The sequence below is a fragment of the Sylvia atricapilla genome, chromosome 24, assembly GCF_009819655.1.
Source record: "Sylvia atricapilla isolate bSylAtr1 chromosome 24, bSylAtr1.pri, whole genome shotgun sequence".
In the NCBI taxonomy this organism is placed as follows: Eukaryota; Metazoa; Chordata; class Aves; order Passeriformes; family Sylviidae; genus Sylvia; species Sylvia atricapilla.
Window position 1 is genome coordinate 1,446,945 of NC_089163.1, and position 22,496 is coordinate 1,469,440.

At 55.9% G+C, this 22,496-nt stretch overlaps 2 protein-coding genes across 2 annotated transcripts in view; both read left to right on the plus strand.

The window, feature by feature from the left end:
• Positions 1-22,496, plus strand: part of PPIE (peptidylprolyl isomerase E) — a 97,208-nt gene that overhangs the window by 52,389 nt on the left and 22,323 nt on the right. The window lies entirely within an intron of this gene.
• On the plus strand, positions 12,936-21,799 carry HEYL (hes related family bHLH transcription factor with YRPW motif like). The gene is made up of 5 exons (XM_066335014.1): positions 12,936-13,386; positions 16,743-16,809; positions 17,201-17,284; positions 17,766-17,847; positions 19,271-21,799. Exons 1-5 carry the CDS (start codon positions 13,307-13,309, stop codon positions 19,927-19,929), a joined length of 972 nt encoding a protein of 323 aa, XP_066191111.1. The 5' UTR covers positions 12,936-13,306; the 3' UTR covers positions 19,930-21,799.

The window sequence follows — 22,496 nt, forward strand, 5'->3', positions numbered from 1 at the left end:
CTGCTCTAGCAGCAAAAAACAAATTGCACTTTTTTCCCCACTCCCCTAAAAAATAAGAATTCCTTTGGCAGACTGTTCGCTGTCACATCTGGGTGACAAACACCTCGGGAGGTTTTGCTCTCAAATCCAAACAAACAAATGAAAAATCTTGGGGGAAAAAAACTGAGTTTCTGAGTGTCACATCCGCCAGCGCTCGGCTTTATGGGAAGGTCTTGTTGTGTTTTTTTTTTTAATGTGAACCCAAGATTTTGGGGTCTGAACTGGATCTTGGAGACCTTTTTTTTGGCAGCTGGGATGGGGGAGCACAGCCAGTAAACATTTCCAAGGTGTTTCCTGAAGATGGTGGAAGCCCAGCCAAGGCAGGCTTGTGCAAGGGAGAGGATGTTGCAGGAGGAATGGAATTGTCACCCAGCCCCAGGGGACAGGACAAGGCGCCAGTGGGATTGGGGACACGGGGAACACTCCTTGGCATGATCCAGAGGTGATGCTGGCGTTGGCAGGAGGAGATGGATGCCCAGGGAAGCAATGGGTTGTGGTTTTGGGGCAGAACCCTTGGATTTTAGCAGATTGCTGCTGCCTCTCCAGGCCCCTGAGGTGCACAGGGAGCTGGGGGCAAGTTGGGGACAGGGTTTTAGTGACCCTGCTTTGGGTCACTCCTCCTGCTGCCAGGGCAGCTCAAGGGGCTCCCTGCGAGATGTGGGGCTCAGGAAATGGGCCAGACCTCCCCAGATCCTGCCCGAGCAGGGAGGATTTTCCATTCCCAAATTGGCTGCTCCTTTTTTGCCTTTATCCACGTGGTTTCCTCTGGGTTTGGGGTTGGTTTTTTTTTTGTTTTGTTCTGGTTTTTTCCCTCCTCCATTACTACAACTGGAAGACAAGGACTTTGCTGCTTGTGTTGTGTTTCCCTCGTGTCCCCTCGGGCTGGGGAGAGTCCCTGGGATCATCCCCCTGGGATGGGCACTTCTCCAGCAGGGTTCTGCCTCTCCTGACAACTGGACTTTTCCTGCTGTGTGGTTGTTGCTGTGGATTTCACTTCATTGTCCTCCGGTGGGTTTATTTTTATTTTATATTTTATTTTATTTTATTTTATTTTATTCTATTCTATTCTATTCTATTTTATTTTATTTTTTATTTTATTATTTTTATTTTTATTATTTTATTTTTTATTTATTTTATATTTTATTTTATTTTATATTTTATTTTATTTTTTATTTTATTTTATTTTATATTTTATTTTATTTTATTTTATATTTTATATTTTATTTATTCTATTTTATTTTATTTTTTATTTTATTATTTTTATTTTATTTTATTTTATTTTATTTTATTTTATTTTAATTTTTTGGCCGTGTAAATGGGATCCCTCGGGGTGGTTTTCCATAAATAAACCGTGTTGGTCCCAGCCTCGGCTCTCTCTGTTCTCACAATGAGTTTTTGGCTGCTTGGTGCAGGGTCTGACCTCTCTGCTTGGGACCTCCCAGGTTTTATGGTGATCGGTGTAGGGGGGGTGCCAAGAAGGAAAAAAGGAGTTTTTGGGGGGGTTTAAAGGGAATTCAGAAAATGTGATTAAAGCTCCCACTCTGGGACTGGAGACCTGTGAGATTCCAGGGGTGGGATGTGCTGTGACACAACCGCCTCCCTCTGCTTCGTGAGCGCCTTTTGTGGGGCACCTGGGCTCGTGATGGATAAAAATACAGCTCAGCCAGGAGACTTTTGTCAACCTGATCTTCTCCCGGCCAACAGGTGGGAGGCAGCACAAGCTCAGAGGAGGAGATTTATGGCTGCTGAAGTACCGGCTCCATCCGAGCAGCGACACTGCAGCTCCGGCGCCGGCTCCTCCCTGCCAATGAGGGGAACAGATGGACCGAGGGGAAGCAACAAATTCTCCATCCATCACCAAATATAGCCAAGGAATGTCCCTGGAAGCCCCAGGGCAGCAGCATCCCTGCGATGGGTCTTGGTTTAAAGGGATGGATGGCCCTCAGCAGAGCAGCTCCTGCTTTGGTGGAATGTCTTTCCCCTCCTCAGCCCATCCCTGATCCTGCTGTGTTCTTCCACCAGATGCTTGGAGGGGGAAAAAAAAAAAAAAAAAAAGCAAATTCCAGCCTGGATTCCAGCCTTTGATACACCAGGGAAAATCCAGGTGCATCCATCCACAACTGGGAGGTCGGGATGTCCAAGGCAAAAAAAAAAAAAAAGCTGCGAGGACAACCCCAAACAAGGAGCCCTTGATTGTGAGGGCTGATGCTGAGCTCAGGCAGGGACAGGGGGAGGTTTGTGCAGGTGCATTTGGGATGCCTGGCTCGGCTTTGCTGCAAGCCGGAGCTTTTGATTCTGCTGCCTCTTTTCCAAGCTTTTTTTTGGGTTTTTTTTTTTCCCCTTCATCAGGCATGGCAGGGCTTTGCAGGGAGCGTGCTTTGAAATAAAGCCCGTGGAGGAGGAGGAGGCGGAGGCAGAGCTGCTGGGAATTATGCTGCCACTCAGCAATTGTCAGCACAGATGTTCCCGAGGTAATCACGGCCCTGAATAGCAGGAGCTGCTTTTCGTGAGGAATCCAGCATTTAACCCCCAAGAACTTGTGGGGTGTCTTGAGAGAGTGGGAAACCCTCGATGAGCAGGGCAGGGAGGTGGGGCAGAGCGTGGATTCTGCTCTCCTGGACCTTTGGGTGCACCAGGGACATTGGGACACGTTCCTGCCTCAGTTTCCCCCTGGCTGTGACAATCTCAGAGTGGTTTGGGTCAGAAGGGGCCTGAAGGGTCATCCAGTGTCACCTCCTGCCATGTGCAGGGACACCTCCCACCATCCCAGGGTGCTCCAAGCCCTGTCCAGCCTGGCCTTGGAGACTGCCTAGGATGGTGAATCCAAAACTGTCGAATGATCCAGAGGGAATGGAGGATAATTCCAGCTCCTCAGGGAGGGAAAACAGAAACCCAGGAGTGCTCTGAGGTGCAGTGAAACCCCTGCAGATCCCAGTGTGAGGGATGACCACACAAACCCAGGTCTGTCCTGTGGCCCAGGTGGGGAATCCTCTGCAGCACGTTTAGTTTTACATCCCGAGCAGGAACCTGCAGCCATCCCAGGAGGATAAAATATCCGGGCAGGGGACCTGGTGACAGGGTGACAGAAACACCCAGAGCTGGAAGGACAGATAAGGGGAGACCTGGCAGCAGCAGAACAAGCAAAGGCCACTTGCTATCAGCACCGGCGGGGCCGTGCCAGGATTTGAGCAGCCCCGACCATCTCGTCCCTTTGACACGGCTATTTTTAGCCGTGGCTGCTGACACCTCTGTCACCAGTGCCTAAAATGGTCCCCCCCGAGCTCACTCAGGGCCACCGCGCGCCGCCGAGGCCACCAACGAAGCCGTGACTCAACGGGGTGTGTGTGGAGCCGCTGGCTGGAGGAGGCAGCCGGAGTTTCCCTCTGCCAAGAGGCAGCTCCGTGCTGGGCCAGCTCCTCGGGAGATGCTCCAGAAGGTTTGGCTTTAGGGTCTGGCCCCTCTCCAGGAGGAGACAGTGGGGTGTGTGCACCCACCTTCCACCTTGTCCCACCTTCCGCCTCGCCACAACTGGGAATTGTCCATCCCTGGCTGGGAATCCTTCCTGGCTGTCCCTTGGGGTCGGGCCTAAGGGGTGTCTCTGTGGGGATGAACTTCCACCCACGCTGGTGGGAATAACCTTTTAGCTCCTGGGCAAAGAGATTGGAAGCACAGGGCAAACCCACCCTGTGCCCTGCCTGGAGATTCTCCTTTTATAACAACAAAAAAAACCAAAAAAACCCAGCCTCGTTTTCCCAGTTCTGCCCAAAGCAGCGAGGATGGAGGCGGAGATCTCCCTGTCCTGGCGTTTTCCCATTCCTGCAGCCAAGGCTCCGTTACCGGGGCTGCACTTCAAAGCTTTGCTGGCACTGCTGTGCCGGATGGGGCTGTGCCATAATCCCCCTGGGAGGAGAGGTCTCGGGATCTTCTGGGACTGGAAAGAGCTGGAGAGTGACTTTGGACAAGGGCATGGAGTGATAGGATGAGGGAGAATGGGTTTAAACCGAAGAAGGGTAGGTTTAGATTGGATATTGGGAAGAAATCCTTCCCTCTGAGGATGGTGAGACCCTGGCACTGGTTTCCCAGAGGAGCTGCAGATGCCAGGGAGGATAAATGAGGGAAAATCTGCTCCCATTGCACTGTGAGGGAAGTTTGGCTTCCCCGACCTGTGCTGACTTTTGGCGGGAATTGGAGCACGAGTGGACACTGTTGTCCGTGCTGGAATTCCTGCCCATCCTGATGGGGATACGTCTGCCCAGGGAAAAGGGAAACAATTCTCATGAGGACAAGACAGTGACAGTTGTGGTGCAGAGCAGGTGCCACCAGAGGTCACCTGGTGGCCGATGTCCCCCTCCTCGGTGTCCTCCAAGGGACAACGTGTCCTAAGTGGCGTCGCCTTCCACGGTGCCACCAGGTGCTCCTTCCCTTCAGGTGCGTGTGTGGGGAGTGTGAACGGGCACCTCTGCCTCAGCACAGCCCCGGGGGCCACCTGAGCCCCCCAAACTGTCCCCAAACCCACCCCCCTGCAGGGTTTGACCCCCGTGGGGAGAGGCAGCTCCTTGAAATCCCACCAAACCGCACACAGGGAGATTTTCCTCAGTGCCAACTCGGCCGTGGGACACGCGTCCTTAAATGCCATCTTTGTCACCCAGGGTGACCCGGCTGGGGTGTGGGGGGGCTGTGGGGCCACCCCTTATGGCAGGGTGGGGTGACTGGGGGCTTGTCCTGCTGGCTGCACAAACAGGCCCTGCTTCCTCGCCGGCCTCCTCCAGGTGCGCCTGGGAATCATTAGGAGCTCTCCGCGCCGCCCGAGTGTGGGAACTGGAAGAGAAAGCTGGAGAGAGGCCTTCTTTCATCTCCCCACTCCCTCCTCCCCCTGTGTCTGCCAAGCCTGGCTTCCTTTTGAATCCTTTAGCTTGTGCCAAGCGAGGGAGAAGAGGAGGGGAAGGGGGGGAAGAAAGAGAAAAAGGGAAAAAAAAAAAAAAAAAAAAAAAAAGCAACAACCACAGGAATGTGTCCAAGGATCTGGCTTCATTCAGGCTGCTGAGCCCTGAATACCCCGGCTCCACTCTGCAGGGAGGGCAGCAGTGGGAAAACAAACAGGGAAGCGCCGTGAGTGTCACCACAGGGAGTGACAAAGGGTGTCAGAGAGGGGGACACGTCCCCTGAAGTGGTCACAGGTGCCGTGCTGGGAACAAAGCTGCCGTGTCTGGGTGAATCCGTGCTCCATCCTGGAATGGGATCACGGTATTCCATCACGGTGGGGACGTGGTGCCCGTGTGCCAGGCCTGCAAAGGCAACAGGGCTGCTGGCAGGGAGGGCTCCTGGGGACTCTGGGAGCTTTTCCTCCAGCACGTCGGGAGAAGGACGGGTTTTTGACTCTCTGCCCACTTTATTCCCAGCAAATTAATGATTTCCTCTTGTGGCAGCGGCGTTGGCCTGGGCGAGTGCGTGTGCTGGTGGCTCCCGCTGCCCTCGCAGCCGCCTCTCCCCGCTCCCGGAGGGTCTGAGCCGCACCTCCTTCCATCCTCGTCCTCAGCTGGGCTCCTTCCAGCTGTGCGGAGCTGTCAGATCCAGCCCAGCTGTGCTGGCCTCGGGAACATCCCGGCGGGAGCGGGGGCCCGGCTGTGAACTGATGATGCGAGTGCCGGAGGTGGCGGGGGAGCGCTTTGGGTGGCGGCGAGGGAGGCGCAGCTCCAGGAACCAGCTCCAAAGCCGCCTCTTTGGCTTCGCAGCCGCTCTGGCAGCGCTCGGAGAAACCGGGGGGAAAAAAAAAAATAAAAAAAAGCAGCGAGGGAGGCACCAGCGCACGCCGGACTCCGTCCTGGAGACACGGGGCAGCTGCTGGATAATCCCGGAGGCGGATGGGAGAATTTGTCACCCCAGCGGAGCGCCTGGCAGCGACCTGGGCATGGCATTTGTCACCCGAGTTCTTGCAGAGCAGGTGCCACCAGAGGTCACCTGGTGACTGATGTCCCCCTCCTTGGTGTCCTTCAAGGGACAACGTGTCCTAAGTGGCATCACCTTCCGCGGTGCCACTAGGTGCTCCTTCCCTTCAGGTGCGTGTGTGGGGAGTGTGAACGGGCACGTCTGCCTCAGCACAGCCCCGGGGGCCACCTGAGCCCCCCAGACTGTCCCCAAACCCACCCCCCTGCAGGGTTTGACCTCCATGGGGTCACGCTCTGTGGCCGCTCCTCCCCGTGTGCCCTGAGCTCCGTGTATCCCGCCCTGAGCACGGGATGCTCATTCCCAGCGCAGGGAAGGCGCTCCGGGGGCTGTCCGAGGCACAGACACCTCTCCCTTGTGCGGGCACGCATCGTGGTCCCCGGTATCTGCAGATCTACCGGGAGCCATTCCTCGGGCAGCGATTGTGTTTTGTTCCTTATTTCTATCCCCGGGGTGGTGCCACAGGTGGGCGATTGTTCCAGCTGACAGCCTGAAAGGCGAAGGAACAAGATTGAACTTCCTGCTATTCAATTAGAGAAAGTGAGCATTCAGCAGCAGCTGCTGGCTGCTGGCAGGAGCCGAGCCCCCGCCGCCGTGGGCGCAGGGAAAGGCAGGAAAAGCCGCCTGATGCCACAGGCACGGCGGGTTCCGGAGCACCTCTGGCTGCCGCTGTTCTCTCCCCAGTTTTGGGGGTTTTTTCTGGGGAGGAGATTTCCTGATCAAAGCAGCTTCCATGGGGCAGAAGTCGGATGAAGAGGAGGTGGGGAAGGGAGCTCAGCTTGGAGAAAAAGTGGGGTTAGGGGGGTTCTCTTGGCTCTGCACAGCTCCCTGACAGGAGGGAGCAGCCGGGTGGGGGTCAGGCTCTGCTCCCAGGGCACAGGGTGAGAGGAAACGGCACCAGGTTGGATATTAGGAAAAAAATAATCTTCACTGAAAGGGTGATGAGGCATTGGAATGAGCTGGAATCGCCATCCCTGGAGGGGTTCCAAAAACACGTGCGTGTGGCACTCAGGGACGTGGTTTAGTGGCGGCTCTGGGTTAATGGTTAGACTCGGTTTTAAGGGTCTTTCCCAACTTTAATGACTCCGTGGGAAGCACCAGCATGGAAAACAGCAGCGTGTGGTGTTGGGGGACACTTGGGAGGGGGAGAGGCCGCGGCAGGAGGCAAAGCCAGGAGCTCAGAGTGCCGGAGGGAGCGGCTTCTCCCCGGGCCAGCTTCGCCTCTGCCCTGAACTCTGCGTGATCCCTGACCCCGGGGCCTCTGAGGCAGAGGGCCGGTGGCTCTGGAAGCCCTCTGGATGAGCATTTCCCCTCCTCTGCGCTGGAAGGGCCAGGGGATGAGCCCTTCTCCTCCTTGTCCCTGTTTCCCCAGACGTGTCTGCGCTCCCTCCCGGAGGCAAGGGAGGAAGGAGTGTGTGTGTGTGTGCTCCTGTGAGCTCCACATCGGGAACAAACCTCTCCTCCTCCTCTCCTGCACCCCCTGGGCCCCCTCTGAGACACCCAGAGCCTTGTGGCAGCACCCAGGGTGCAGCGAAGGCTTCAGGGTCTCCATGTGCCAAAGGCCATCTCTGCTCCATCTCCTTCCCTCACTCTTCCCCTCCTGGGGCTCATCCAACTGGAGCAGAGCCTCCCGCTGCCACCTCTCCCTGCCCCTTGCCGGTGCCATCTGTCCCCAGCGCAGTGACAGCCTCAGTGGTGCCATCCCACTCAGGATCCTCCCGCGCATCCCGCAGCTCTCTTGGTTTTAATCCCTCCCTTTCCTCGGGCTCGGGGTGTTCTTCCCAAGCTGCTTGTGACCATCGGGGCTGCAGCTGGGATCCGTTTGGGCACGGCAGCAGCACACGGAGAGCCCCACATGCCTCCACGTCCCCATCACCCTGTCCTGATGCCGAGGGTGGGACCTGGCTGAGCTCAGCACCTCGCACCATCACAGGCTCGGGGAGGTGACGCTCCGAAGCCAAGGCGATCAGCAGCAATTAGCCCCGTTTTGGGGAAAAGCTGCAGAGGATTTTCCGTGCGCGCCGATGCTTTGGAAGTGACGGGGATGTTGGACACGCCAAACCATCGGTCACGTCTGAGCGAGGCTCGCTGCCTCCGTGTCACTTCCAGGAGGCTGGGAGGGCTCGGGGGGTGATGTCTGCGAATGTTAAAGGCACTTGTGTACCCAAGCAGCTCAGGCACATGCTGTCATTGCCTCTGCAGTGCCATCTGGCCAGCAGCAACGCAGCTAGAACCAGGGCTGTGCGCAGGAGAACATTTTACAACAGAAAGCAATTAACAGAATAAAGCCCTTTTTAAAATCCAGTAATTAAAAACAGTCCCTCCCCCTTGTTTTCCTTTTAAGCTGAGAGTTGCTGTTTACTCATTTGCTTTACAAAGTGTGCCTTGTTGTGGCTTCAGAAGAAATGAAAGTTTGAAGTGGTTAGAGAAGAAAGGCTTTGGGGCTGCTGCGTTCCAGGCAGGGCGGAGGGGCAGGGGCTCTCCAGCCCGGCTTGTTTGTATTTGTTCTTGTCTACTCACAAGATCGCTAAACACACATTTAACAAGTGGTGAAACTGTCTACCAGCCCGATCTCTCCCAGGGTTCATGAGAAGAGGCCTGGCACATTAGCATCGCTGGGGGAAGAGGAGGGGGAGGACGGGCCTTTTGAAGGGTTGGTGTTTTGGGGCTGAGCGAAGGGAAGGGCTCCTTGCAGCAGGCCAAGTCCCAAACAAAGGCATTGTGTTCCCCGGAGCCCTGGGGACTGGCCCCGGGGGAAGGCCAGGACCTTGCCTCACCAGCGCCGGGTTTTCCCATCCCAGCTCCTCTCGTTTCCTAGCACGGGTGCAGCCCTGGGGCCAGCCAAGGCTTCGGTGAGGCCAGAGGTGGGAGCAGGGCTGGCACCTCCGGGGCTGGCTCATCCATCCCTGAGAGCAAGAGCCAAGGAACCCAGGTCCCCATCTTGTCCCCATCACTCTCATCTTGTCCCCATCACCCTCACCATGTCCCTACCACCCTCACCATGTCCCCATCACCCTCACCATGTCCCCATAACCCTCACCTTGTCCCCATAACCCTCACCATGTCCCCATAACCCTCACCTTGTCCCCATCATCCTCTCTGCACAAAAATTACCAGGGAAGCAGCCCAGTGTCCAGTGGCAACAAGTCTTTTGTCCACTCTGTGTGACCACAGAGGGCTCCTGTGACCCCGTCTTTTGGCAGACTCGGTGCAATATTAATTATCACTCGTGGTTTCTCTGTCAAGTGAGTGTCCAGTGCAGCAGCATCATTATGGGTGGGGAAACTGAGGCACGTCAAGGGCCTAACCCACTGGTGGTGCCTGGTGCTGAACTATCAGGACGTTTTGCTGATTCCAGAGCAGGATGGTGATCCTGTGCCTGGCTGTCCCTCAGCCCCACTGACTTGGTGACACAGAGTGGCACAGACTCAAGGGGACAGCAGCTGTGTCCCAGCTGTGGCAGGTGCAGCCTCACAAAGCTCCATCCCATGGGATTTACAGGGCTGAGCCACATTCCCAGACCCGCCGTGGGGCAAGAGGTGTGAGGACACAGACAGCCCTGCCGGGGTGGTGAGGGCAGCGCCGAATTTCAGCTCCAGGATCTGCCCTGTCCCTGCCTGGGGAAGGGTGAGGCCTTAAGGGTTTGTGGGAAAATGTTGTTTTTCCCTCCCCTGGACTGCCCGTAGCAGTCGGCTGGGCGGGCTCTGGATTGCGTGGGCCGGGGAAGTGGGGGGGAGTTTGCAATTGTGGTGCCTCTGGCTTGGAGCAGAGCCACGGCAAACAATCCTCTCCTGGCCCTGCTCCAGATCTGACAAAAGCACGGAGGTGATACCGTATTCATCCCTCCGCGCTTTCATCCCACATCACCTCCTGAAAGCCCTGCCTGCTTCTCCCGCCTGTGATGGATCTGCTTAGCCCCGGAGCGAGGCAGCCTGTCCACACACAGCCAGGAATCCTGTCCAGCATCCCTGTGAGGCCTCTGCTTGGGAAATCACAGCTGTGGCTCTGGCAGGCGGCGGTGGAACCTGAGGTTAGGAGGTGATGCTGACTGAAGATGTGCGGACAGGGCATTCCAGGCACGCACGGGGTTAAATCAGAGGTGTCAGTTCACGGCGAGGTAACAGATAAGTCCTGCTCCTCGGCTGCCTCTGGCTTTCCAGAAGCCTTGCCCTCCCTCCCACATTCCAGCTGCTGCAGCTTTTCACAGCTGGCCGCTCCTCTGGGACATTTCCCAGAGCTGGGAAGGCGGGAGGGGAGGGAGCAGCGTGGTCCCAGCCTGAGAGGGGGGATTGGTGGCTGGGCTGACCATGGCCGCTCCAGGGACACTTAGTCTGGAGCCCTCCATCCCCAGGACAAGCCTGGCACAGGCAAACCGAGGCAATCCCAGGTCCCTGGCAGGGATCCACCCTCAGTCCTGGCCCGGAGAGTTTTTCCTGCTGCAGGGAAGGGACATCAATCTTTGCAGCTCACTTATTCCTTGGCCTCTGAAGCAGGGTAGCCAATTAGTGCTGGGTGTGATGGATGGCTTAGCCCCGTCCTCGTGACACCCATCCTCTGGAAACTGTTCCCACCACGGAGAGGCACAGCCAGCCCCAGCAGAGGACAGCTCTGCCCAGCTCCTGGGTCCCTGAGGGTCTCCCAGGGGTCCCAGGGATGGGGACAGACATGGCAGCAATTCCTGCTGTGATTCCAGAGGGGAAACAGCCCCGAGCACGGGGCCAGCGCTGTTAATTCAGGGCTTGGGGAGAGATTTCCTCTGATAATTCCCTGGTTTGGCTGTGGCAGAGCCTGGAGCTCTCCAGGGAAGAGTAAAGCTGAGGTTGGTCACCCGCTTGCTTGTGGCTGTGCTCTCGGGGTCACTGTACCGTGGGAATTGGCTGCAAAGACACCCAGTGAGAGGCCAGGAGGGGCTGGACCCCCATTTCTACACCCCAACTCCTCTTGCCTGCAGTGGGGGAGGTCTGGCTGCTCCCTCCTGTGGGACACGGGTGACACTCCCGAAATCCAGCTCCCCTCGGGCGGCCGAGCCCGTTTAATCCTTCCCTGTCCTCTCCACTGAGCCGGCCCCTGAGGGGTCTCTGCTGCATCTGGGGTGGTTCAGATGCCCCTCACAATCTCCCCTGGGATCCCTGGGGTCGATTATAAACGGCTCTCCAGGAGCACAGGCTGGAGAAGGGATCCGATTACAGGAGGAGTGGGTTTCGGGGCCCCCGCTCTGTTCCTAATGAAGTGTAATCCTAGAAAAACATGTTGCCAATTACACTTCAATTGAACCCAGATAATGATGCTTAGACAGGGTCCAGAAAAGATGGAGTCTGGACAGTGAATTCCTTTCTAATGGAGAAGAAAAGTGTTCCTCTGTGGCAGGTCTGGGCTCGGCTTGGTTCAGGCTTGCTGTGATATGAATAAGAGCCTGAAACAACCAATCTCAGGAACCCATTTAAATGGTTTTATCAGTGGAAAGAGTATTAATCTCTCAAAAACACATGTTTATGGGAAGTTTGGTTTGGAGATGTATGTGTTTCTAACTGAAATCACTTTGGAAAGGGAGGAGGAGCGGGCCTCAAAACTGCTAAAATAACACTTTCCTAATTCTTCTGGGTTCAAAGTAACTTTTCATTTGGAAATGTAAGCTAGTAACAGCTCGGCTTCTTGACCACTTCTCATAGTGAAAACAAAACACCAGAATTACAGTAACAGAGTGCTGCGACCTAAAGCAAAGGTTTCAACTCCCCCTTTTTCAGTTTACAAACACCGCCGGGATATCAGTTTTCCACTCCAGCCCAGGACGGCCGGTTCAGCTCCCTGCTACTTCACTTCAGAAGGAAGAATGGTGCGGTTCAGTCCCAAAAACTGCTCGGGAAGTGACAGGAGAGGGGAGGAGAGCCGTGTTTTGCTGGGTTAGAGGCAGGCGTGGGCGAAAAAAGGGCAGGCAGGAGCCGGGATTTTTGGCTTTTCCAGAGGTGCTGGGGGAATGTCAGACACCTCGGTGTCGGCGGGTGCAGCGTGGGTGAGCTGGCAGAGATGGCTGTGGGAGATAAGGGAGCACCCCGGGAGGCTACGGGAGAACGGGAGGCTCTTATCGCCGCCGCGGTTCTCTGCAAAGAAGGGCTTTGGGAAACCCACGTGCTGCCAGATCTCAGCGCTGATTATTTTCTTCAAAATAAAAGGCATTATTTTCGTACTGGGAACCTCCACTTGAGCGCTCTCCCTCCTCCTCCCCTTCTCTCTGTCTCTCTCCCACACGCACATGGATTTTTTTTTTTTTTTTTTTTCCTGCCTTGGGGGATTTTAGCAGAGCAAAGGCTCTGAAAAACAGATTCCTGCCTCCTTCCTGCGAGAGCAGGGGAAGGGAGATGCTCGCCCGATGCTGGGCTTGCGGAAAGAGCCCAAAAAACAACGATTCATCGCAGCCTTACACAGCCTAAAGCTGGGCTTTGGGCCGTTTCGTTCTCGCAGGGAAAGGTGTCAAAAGCCCTGGCAGCGGCCGTGAGCTTGGCACTTGAGGAGGTTTCGGGGCTGTGGGAGCGTGGCAGAGGGCCGAGCTCCCGGCGGGACCACCGCGGTGCCGTGCCAGAGCTGGCCCGAGAGCAGTGCCACCGCTCTGCCACCTCGGGCCCCGAGCAGTGACCGCCGATTAATCCCAGTCGAGGGCCTTTTGAGCGGCGTCCTCAAAACAGCGGCGCCGCTTCGAAATAAAGCCGGTTTTCCAATCGGAGCCGCGAGGCTGCGAAGTGCCTGCGCCGCTCGGAGCCGGGCAGACATGTGTGTGCGTGTGGGGCTGGATGTTGATTTTTCCCTGAAACAACTCAAGGCTTTATCAGTCCCATCTCTTTCCCACGGTTTTCTGTTGCCAGTGAGGTCACTGGTCCCTTTAAACTGGGGCCGAGGCCAATGTGCAGCGGGTGGAAGGGGGGCCGTGGGCAGGAGCGACGGGGGGGACATGAGACGGTTCACACAGACTGTTCCTTTTACAGGAAGACTTGGGATTTCGACCAGCGAGCGGGAGGAGGCGGAGGGGCGAGGGGGGGCCCTGGGAACCGGGGAGCGCCGGCGCGGCCGCGTAATCCGTCACTCCCGGGAGATGGTGGCTCATTAACCCATTAGCCGGGAGGTGGGGACGTGCCGGCGGGGAACCGGGGGAAGGAGAGCCGAAGGGTGGGAGAGGCAGAGCGGCCAGGGGAGGAGCCGTGCGGGGCCCGAGCGGCGGAGCCCGGGCAGGGACACAGCAGTGCCCCGAGCGCGGCGGGCGGCGACGGCGGCGGCCACCGGGGCCACGCGTGGGGCAAGCTCGCCCAGCCCAGCGGCCTCTCCCCACGCCACGATGAAGCGGCTGTGCGAGGAGAGCTCGTCCGACACGGAGTCTGACGGCACCATCGACGTGGGTCGGGAGGAGGAGTACAGGTGAGGGCAAGGCTCCGTCCCACGCGGGTTTTTGGGGTCCTGGCATCGCTTTCCACGAGCTGCTCGGGGTGGAAGTGCTCGGTGCCTACCGGGGCATGGCACGGGGCTGCACCGGGTCTGCACCGGGACACGGCACGGGGGTCACCGGCGCTGCTACCGCCGCACCGGGATGTCCCTCGCACCTCCTTTAACCCCTCGGAGTCGGGCTGGTCCTGCGGGGACCGGCAGGATGACCCCAGAGTGCTGGTCATGGGGCTGACCCCGCAAGGAAACAGAAGTGGCCATACAAGTGTTAAAGCTGTGTTAGGAGCTTTAAGAGAATCCCATCCAAGCCAGCGCGGTGGGAGAAGGGCAGTAGGAGCCCGTTCTCTGCACCCCAAAATGGGGCAGCCCCACACCACTTATTTTTTTGCGCTCCCGGCAATCCGAGGGCTCCCAGGGGATGTGGAAGAAACCGGGTGGTTTAGCATGAGAAAAACGCTTCTGTTCCGCTGATGCATTCGTAAGGCACCAGCTGGGGCTGGGATCTGTCAGGGAAGGAGCCCGAGCAGGGAAGAGCTGCCCTGGCAGCGCACTTCTCAGCCTCTGTCCCATCGCTGCCGAGCTGCGCTTTCAGCTCCGGGGCTTTTGCTGTTTGTGAGGGAATGGTGAGGACGGGAGCCGTGTGTGGTTCCCCAGGAGATGCCCTCAGGGTCTTCCTGGCACCGGGCATCCCCAGCGGCTTCCCAGGCTGGGTCAGCCCTCCCAGGCTCCGAGGGTGCAGACGGCGCAGGGGATGAAGGAAAGGCTCTGTTATTTGTTCCCATCCAAAAATCAGCTGCTTTTGAACTCTTGTTTCAGTAGCCAAGTGTCCTCCCCCTCCCCTTCCCTCTTCATCCAGCGAGGCCTTGGATTAATTCATTCCCTCTTGCTCTTTGGTATCCTGAGTGGAGAAATTGCCTGCCTGGTGCCAAGCTCAGGTTCTCATGGGACTAAATTCATGAATCTGCTGCTGATACAGTCGCAGCAGAGTCGGGCACATCTCACACAAAATGTCCTGCAGAAATTCCCTGCAGTTTCCAAGTGCATCAATATTTAAGCTGCTTTCCTGCTGCAGGTGGAATATATCCCACCTCTTCACATCAGTGCAGCACAGAGTCCATAGGACCCCATAGGGATTAAAATACTGGAATTGTCACAATATTTTATTTCGGTGACCAGTAACGATGAACTTTTAATCTCTCTCTGGTGCTGCTAATACGTTTGCCTTCCCGAGGCAGTGGTAGAACCAGGCTGGCTGTGATCTGGTGATATTTGTATAGGTGGATGTTGTTCCTCATGTCACGCAAATCCACGGCCAAAAGAGCTATTCCTGCCCTGCTGAGGTCACACCCCGGGTAATACCATCCTGCATGGGATGCTGGTGCACCCAGAGAAATCAGACACTTCCCGGTGGGGAGTGAGGAGGAGTGATTAGAGCAGAGAAAGGCTGCCTGGCTGAGGTTCCCAGCCCATTACCCATCGGTTGAGTGGTTTGGGCAAACCAGTTTGCCCGTAGTGGAGGGGATGAGTCACGCCGGGTGTGAGGCTTTGGATCAGGGCATGGAGCAAGTTTAGGCTCCGGGGTCACTGCAGAAGTGCAAGATCTGCTCAGTTCACAGCCAAAAGCTGTGCCGTGGATGATAAAACCAAGCGAAGAGCAATGCAGAAATTTTAATCACCAGAGGATATACTCACGCTACCTTTTATGTGGTTCGAATCCACCAGATGTATTTTTAAAGTAGATTTTGCATTGAGATGGGCGTTGATATCCACATCTGGACCCGAAGCTCACAAAGAGCAATGTGGCCAGACTTCTCTACAAAGAGAGCTTCAAAAACCACCATTCTCATTTGGGTGCCTACTTTGCATTTCCAGGTGAACTCAGCACCTTTCCCCCTGCACCTAAAACGCCCCAGTGTCCACACAGAGCCCATTTTCACATCAAAATTGCTCATTCTGTGTGTGTCTGTGTAGCTGGCGACGCTTGTTAGTACTTGTGGAACCAGCCAGCACCTCTGCCCAGAGAGAGCCCACCCAGCAGACATTCAAATAGGGGACCTGTATGGAGATGAGCAGAGCAGGCAGTAGAAGAACGTGTTATATTGTGTAAAACCACTTCTGAAAGTGCCTGGCTCGGGCCTATTTTTAATAGGCTGAGCTGGGTCTAGTTTTTGGCTCGCTGCAGACAGTCTGTGCGGGAAAATCCTTAATAGACTCTTATTAAAATGCTTCGTCAAGCCAAAAAACATTTGGATTGGGGTGAGCCCAAGTGCCCCTTTTCCAGATTTGGGTGTCTGACACGAGCTCTGGTCCCTGGGGCGCCCTGGGCTGGCCGGGATTGCAGGCGGCTGCGTGTTCACATCCCTGCTCCCGGTTTCGTAAGGCACAGCCCTGAGCCAGCTCCACTTTCCAGAGGGACAAACCCCGCTTGGGGGAGGTGGCCCAGCCAGCCTCATCCCCCTCCTCAGCCACGGGGGTCTGGCTCCAGGGAGTTTCCCACGCTTGGTGATCCGTGGTTGTGGAGACTTCACCTCCGTGGGGACCTAAGGGTTGAACTTTGCCTCCCTCTGCGTGTCTGGTGCTGACCTTTGGTGCCTTTAGCCTGGTGGTTTGTGGGGCCCTGCTCCTTAGCCTGTCCCCACCATATCCCTCGTCCCCTGAGCCAGCAGGAAGGTCCCTGCTCTGTCACCTCCTGCCAGGTGTCCCCCCTGCCCAGTTCTGGCCCCTCTCTGAATGGTTCAGGGTGTCCGTGAGTCCCAGCCCACCCCGAAAATTGTGGTTTGGGAAGCGACTCTCTGGGAAGCCCTCAGAAACCACATCAGTGCCACCACTGGCCTCACCCTGAGGAGCAGCCAGCCCTCCCTGGGTGGGAGCTGGGAGCCCAGAACTCAGATCCCTCCTGCTCTCGTGGCTCTGAGATGCAAAGCCTGGCAGACAGGGCAGGCTCAGACACGAGAGATGAGAGGTTCACACGTGGAGGAGAAAAGGCCGTGACTCCAGAGCTCAGATCGCTGCTTTTCCAACCCCGTGGAGATGCCATCACAGGTTGGGATTGAAGAATTGTGCCTGGAAGTGGGTGGATAATTCAGTACAGAAATCTGTCCCAGGCTGGTGGGAGATTCTCGGAGGGGAGAAAATGGGATTCAAATCTCTGCTTGGCTCCCCATCCCCAATTCCTGAGCTCTGTGTTGTGGGTAAAAATGAGATGGGAACCACAGAAGACATTTTTTGGGGTGGGGAGGGGGAGGAAACTGCAGATGGCAAATGTGTGTAGAACATGTGTGCAACAGAGGTTGCCCTGCAGCCAGAAATGATCCCTTCTCCTTCCTTTCCAGCCATGTTTCCAGGTCTGTGTCGCCCACCACGACATCTCAGATACAAGCCAGGAAGAAGAGGAGAGGGGTGAGTGTCCTTTAGGATGACCAGGGCAGCCGTGTCCCCTGCTCAGGCTGGTCCTGTGTACCACGGGTGTCCCCCTGTTGTCCCATCCTTACTGTTAGGACACAGTGCAAAATCACTTTTACACTCCTCCTGCAGAACTCTCCCCAAAGCCAATTTTTTTTTTTTCCTTTTCCCCCGGAGATTTGTCCTCAAACCTGGCAGAAAAGAGGACAGCAATTTCACCTGGGGTTATCACGCCCAGCTCACATTTCCTTCACCCAGCTTTTGCACCCTCCAAAAACACCCCCACCCAAGGGGCCTGCCAAAAGCACGTGGAGGGCTTTAGATCTGTGAGCTGTGCCTGTGAGTGACTGTGGTTTTCCCTCTGTCTGTTTGGAAAAATCTCCTGCAGATCATCGAGAAGCGGCGCCGTGACCGCATCAACAGCAGCCTGTCGGAGCTGCGGCGCCTGGTGCCCACGGCCTTCGAGAAGCAGGTGAGTGTTTGACAAGCAGCTCTGTGTGTGTGTGTGATTTCTGTGAGCCCCTGGTGCCCCTTCCCGTGAGGGCTGCAGGCTTTTGGGGTACAGCCCCCAGGATGAGGAAGCCTGGAGCAAAAGCTCAGCCTTTTCTTATCATCCTCGCTCCGGGGAGTAAGTAGGTGGTGGGAGCGGGGTGGTGAAATGATATTAGCAAATATTCAGGAGCCCTGGGGAGGATGAATTCAATCTAAGCGTTTTGCAGATAGGAGGAAGCACAGAAATGGGGATTTTTTTTCAATCTGCATTGGGGAGGAGATTTTTTTTTTTTTTCTGCTCGCTTGATGTAAAAAACAGAGCCCTGGTGGATGCCCTGTGCTGTTCTGAGCACTCCTGGGCTTCAGGGAGGTTTCAGGGAGGAGATCATTGGCTCCTGAGAGGCACAAAGCCCTGGACCATAAAATGACAAATGGCTTTTTCCTTTCTGCTCCCGACACAGGGGTCTTCCAAGCTGGAGAAGGCAGAAATTCTACAAATGACAGTGGATCACTTAAAAATGCTTCACGCCACGGGAGGAACGGGTAAGAACTGCTCTTGTGAGCACGTGGGTGAGGTGAAGGTGCAAACCTGGAAGGAAAATTCCCCATCAGCAGCAGCAGGCTGCCTCCAGCCAGCTCTGCCTGCTTCCCAAGGGAAACACCTTTTGAGGGCAGGCACATGGGCATTTTCCTACAGATGGGTCAGCATCCCATGCACCCATTTGGGACACTGGGGTACGTGGGATGGTGAACCCCCAGCCCCACAGGGACAGCAGTGTTGGTGTCACACCCCCTGCTCAAAGCTGTTTGGCCAGAGACTCATTTATTCCTGCTCAGAAGTGGAGCTTGCTTCCAGAAAAACCATATTAAACTCTTTACCTCCTCCCTGGGATACATTTCCTGCGGAGGCTGAATTCTGCATGAGGACTCTGCAAATAAACAAGGCTTTTTTTTCCCTTTCTGTTCTTTTTTTTTTTTTTTTTTTTTTTTTTTTTTTTTTTTTTTTTGGTGTGTGTGTGTGTGTGTGTGTCTCTTGGTTGTTATAAGAAGAGAGAGGGAGCCCTGTGCAAAATTCAACAAAGCTCTTATTTGTACTGAGACCTCAGTACAGACCCTCTGTCCTGTTCCAGTTAACAGGATGGAGATCACAGCTCCAGTAAAGAAGCCTCTGGCTTGCTTACTGCCCAGTTTTGGCTTGCTGGGGACATTGCTGGCATCCAGGCTTTGGTTCAGGGCTGTAACTTGGTCTGGAACATTTGTTTAGATATTCAGTTTGACTGCACTGCAACAAAGGGCTGCATTGTCACGAGAGACCCCGTCAAGCACAGTGGTCCAGCGCTTCACTGTGCTGTGACATTCTCTGCTTTATTGCTTATGGTCTCATGAAGCTGCAAGTTGGGAGCAGAAGCCTGAAAATCAGCGGTTGGTTGCTGATTTCTGTGGCTTTGAGCTTTCTCAGCCCAGCTGTTTTGGTTCTGCCACTGCTCTGTGACATTGGTTTAAAGGGAGTGTGAATTTTTGGGAGTGAGGCAGAGGGAAGTGGTGCTAAGCTGTGCCTTGAGGGGACACTGTCCTGAGTGGAATATCCCACTGGGCAAAGGCAGCCCGATAATCCCAGTGCCCATCTAGCCCACAGCCGTGTCTCCAGCAGTGATAACTGACAGAATCCAATAGGAACAAATTCTTCCTTCCTGAGCGCAGCTAATGAAACCTCTTACTGGTCTCACATGGCGTGAGAGGCTCCCTGACCCCGGCGGGTTTATCCCGGTGAGATAACCGCAGATGCCTCTCTCATGCACGCTCCAATCCCTTGGGACACCCACTTGGCTGCCTCCTTCAGGAATATCACACGGCAGCAAAGTGCCTCAAGTGAAATACACAGTGCCTTTAGAGAGGCTAGTGAAATCCAAGTGCATTCCTGAGCTCTCTGCACGGCCTTACTGTCACCCACGTCCTCTCCCTCCAGGCTTCCTGGATGCCCGGGCTCTGGCCGTGGATTACAGGAGCATCGGCTTCCGCGAGTGTCTCACCGAAGTTGTCAGGTACCTGGGCATCCTCGAGGGCCAAAACGCCGCCGACCCCATCCGGCTCCGCCTCCTCTCCCACCTGAATAACTACGTGGCAGAAATGGAGCCTTCGCCCGTGGCCACATCCCTGCTGCCCATCCAGACCTGGCCGTGGTCCTTCCTGCACGGCCCTGTGCACATCCCCGGGAGGGAGGCAGCTCCCGCTCCGCTTGTTTTGACTGCGTCTTCCCTGCCTTACCCCAGCCCTGCAGTGAGGCCGGCTCCTCTCCGCCGTGTCCCCGGAGAGATGCTGCCATCCCGCCGGAGTTTCTTGGCCAGCAGGATGGGTTCCTCCAGCCGGAGGGCTCGGGGTGCCAGCTCGGCTGCAGCCGTGCCAGCCGTGCCCAGGATGCCGTCGCCAGCGGGAGCACTGAGAGAGGGCTCATCCAAGAGCAGCCAAATCGCCACGTTCCTCTTCTCCCCGGGCTCTGCCGGCATCCCTGTGCCACCAGCTTACGCGGCACCTCCCGTCTTGGGCACCGCCGCGCAGGGACCAGGGATCAGGGTTGGGACATCCAGGATCTGCCGCTCCTGGGCCACGGAAATCGGGGCTTTCTGACCCTGCCTTTCCCCCTCCGGAGACAGGAGTTCTTCAGCGCTTCGTCGCCCCGCGGGGCTGAGAACAAACTCGGTTGAAAAGGCCTCTCTCCTGCTTTGCCAAGAAGCCAAGGATCCGTAGAGAAAATTCTCTCTGCTCTTCCCTCCCTCTTTGCACCGCCCTCCTCGCCTCGCCGTCGCACGTCCTCTCCCTCGTGACGCCTGCAAGAGTAAATCACATCCAGTTCCATGCACTTGTCTGCACGAGGCCACGCTCCAGACCCTCCTGGCTACGAGGGGAGGGGGCAGCCGCAGATCCCAACCCCGTTCCTCCTCCAGCAAACCCCCTTCTGCAGAACCCAGCCTCGCTCTCCTGTGGAAAACAGCCAGCCTCGAAATACTGTCTTTATTTCCCCGGGGACTCGGAGCTGCCAGCCAGACTTTGCTCGTGCTGATTCCCTGCGACGCGTCCCCCCAGCTGCAGCACCTAATTTTGGTGTGGTGGGATGGACACGGAGCTCCCACCCCGTGCCCAGCACTGCTGGCACCCACGAGGCAGGCTCCAGCCCCCCCCAGCTCCCAAAAAGAACTGGCTGCCTGCTAATCCCTGTGTTTTCCTCTCTGCATTACCAGCTTTTCCCACTTACGTGCCCTTAAGGTGGAGTGAGGCAGCGGCTTAGCAGGGCTGGTTCCCACAGCCCGGCTGAGATCCCGCCGTGGCTGCAGGGCTTGTGCCGGGTTCCTGGCACAAATCCTGCTGGAGCAGCTGGCCGGGCTGTCTGGGAGCAGCCCCTGCCCCGCGCCGAGGTGTGAAGAGGTGAGACAGAGGATTTCAAAGGGACGCCTGTCACGGAGGGAAAGGCTCTGATGGCCAAAGCGAGAAGAAAATGCCTTTCCCTCTGCCAGCCTCCCTGCTGGAGCTGTCTGTCCTCCACCCCCTGCTGAACAGCCGTGACTGCAAAGGGGGAAAATGGGATGGAGCAGCCTGAATTTGAAGTGCCTCCCTCGCCCTCCCCTCGCACAATGTCTCTGTTTTCTTTCTCTAGCACCACGTTCGGGTCTCACACCTCTCAACCCCATCCCTGGGCCGGGACCAAAAGCCACTGAGGTGTCACTGCACTTGTCCCGAGAGCTCTCCCTGCCTTGCCCTGTTGTGCCCCTAAGTGACTGACACAGCAGATCACACCTCTGCTCCTGCAGCTGGCCTCCCCTCCTCTTTTCTTTGGGCAGAAAGAGCAGAAACTTGAAGCTTTCAAGCCACCCTGCCCCTGTGCCAGCTCCTGAGGTGGCAGGGCAGGGTGTCCCAGTGCTCCCCCTCACCTGCTCCCTGCATTTGTGCCTTGACTTGCTGGGATACATGTGCAGAATATTCCCAGCTGCATGCCCAAACCCTTGCCCACCTCTGCAGCACTCCTACATGGAAAGAGAGAAAAGGTCAGTGCAAAGAAAGGTGAAAAAGTGGGAGAAAGATCTCTTTTGAATGGGGGAAACTCCTCCCATGCCTCAGGTCAGAGGTGCAGCCTGTTGGGCTGTGTGGATGAGCTGTTGTTTTCCTTCCTGCAGATGGTATCTGCCATCTGCATGTCAATGTATGTATCTGCCTCTGTTTGGGAAGTGAGTCCCTCCCAGTTGTTTTGATGGAAGTCATGGCACTTAATACACAGAAAATGCCTCTGCTGCTTCTCACCCTTGTCCTCAAGTGCAGGAATCAGCCAGGAACAACATATTCCCTTTTAATAAAGTCACAGGAGGGAAATCCTCGTGGAGCCTGGCTGTTCCTGCAGCTGGTTTGTGCACTAGAGCTCACGGCCTCACTTTACACTGTGCAGTGCTCTTAGATTCACGAGCTGTGACATCAGCAAAGGTGTCAAATAAAGTCTTTCAAACCCCTGTCCTGGTTGTGAAATGTAGTGTTGAAGTGAATCCGATCTGCTCATCCAGCTGCCTGCATCACAGAAGGGGCCTGTGAAGGTCACTGAGGAGTAGTTTTGCGGCAGCTTTTGATTCCTGAAAAGCTTCAAAAAAGAAAAGGTAAGATGCAGCTTTTAAGGTGACATCCCCTCTGATGGTTTTATAGCCCTTGGTCATCCCGGCCCCAAGACTTTTTACTTTGGAAAACGAGTCAAAAGCAGTCGCGTCTCAAGGCTTGCCCTGAGAGTAGCAATAATCCGTTAAGAAATCATTTCATTTAGGGTCTACAAAAGTGTCGGGGAACAGATGGGGTTTGGCAGGAGCTTGCAGCCAGGCTGAGGCTCACCCTGGTCTCCTGACCCTTTGCAGCCAGGACCAGAATAACCCCTGTGGCATCTCACTGTCGGGAAACGCTTTGGACTAAACAAAGAGCCACAGCTGAGAGCCTGTCTCTGTTTTGAGGAAAGGACCAGTAAAATGATCCCTCTTCGTGAAAGATGCTTGGGAGAATTTTCCTGGGGAATGGTGGGAATTCAACTTCCTTTCCCATAACTCCTTCTCGCTGCAAAATGCCTTTCAAAACCGCCCATAAATCCCTTCCTTAAGTGCCGTGTGGGGAATTGCTGGAAGGGAGCAACTGCAGCTGCGATGGAGTAATGCAGCATCCGTCTGGAAGCG

Bases quoted from the DNA above. Each gene is read 5' to 3' on its own strand.
- HEYL (XM_066335014.1), top strand. From the start codon at position 13,307: ATGAAGCGGCTGTGCGAGGAGAGCTCGTCCGACACGGAGTCTGACGGC. The intron at 13,387-16,742 runs GTGAGGGCAAGG...CTTCCTTTCCAG, and splicing joins GGTCGGGAGGAGGAGTACAG to CCATGTTTCCAGGTCTGTGT. The intron at 16,810-17,200 runs GTGAGTGTCCTT...AATCTCCTGCAG, and splicing joins CCAGGAAGAAGAGGAGAGGG to ATCATCGAGAAGCGGCGCCG.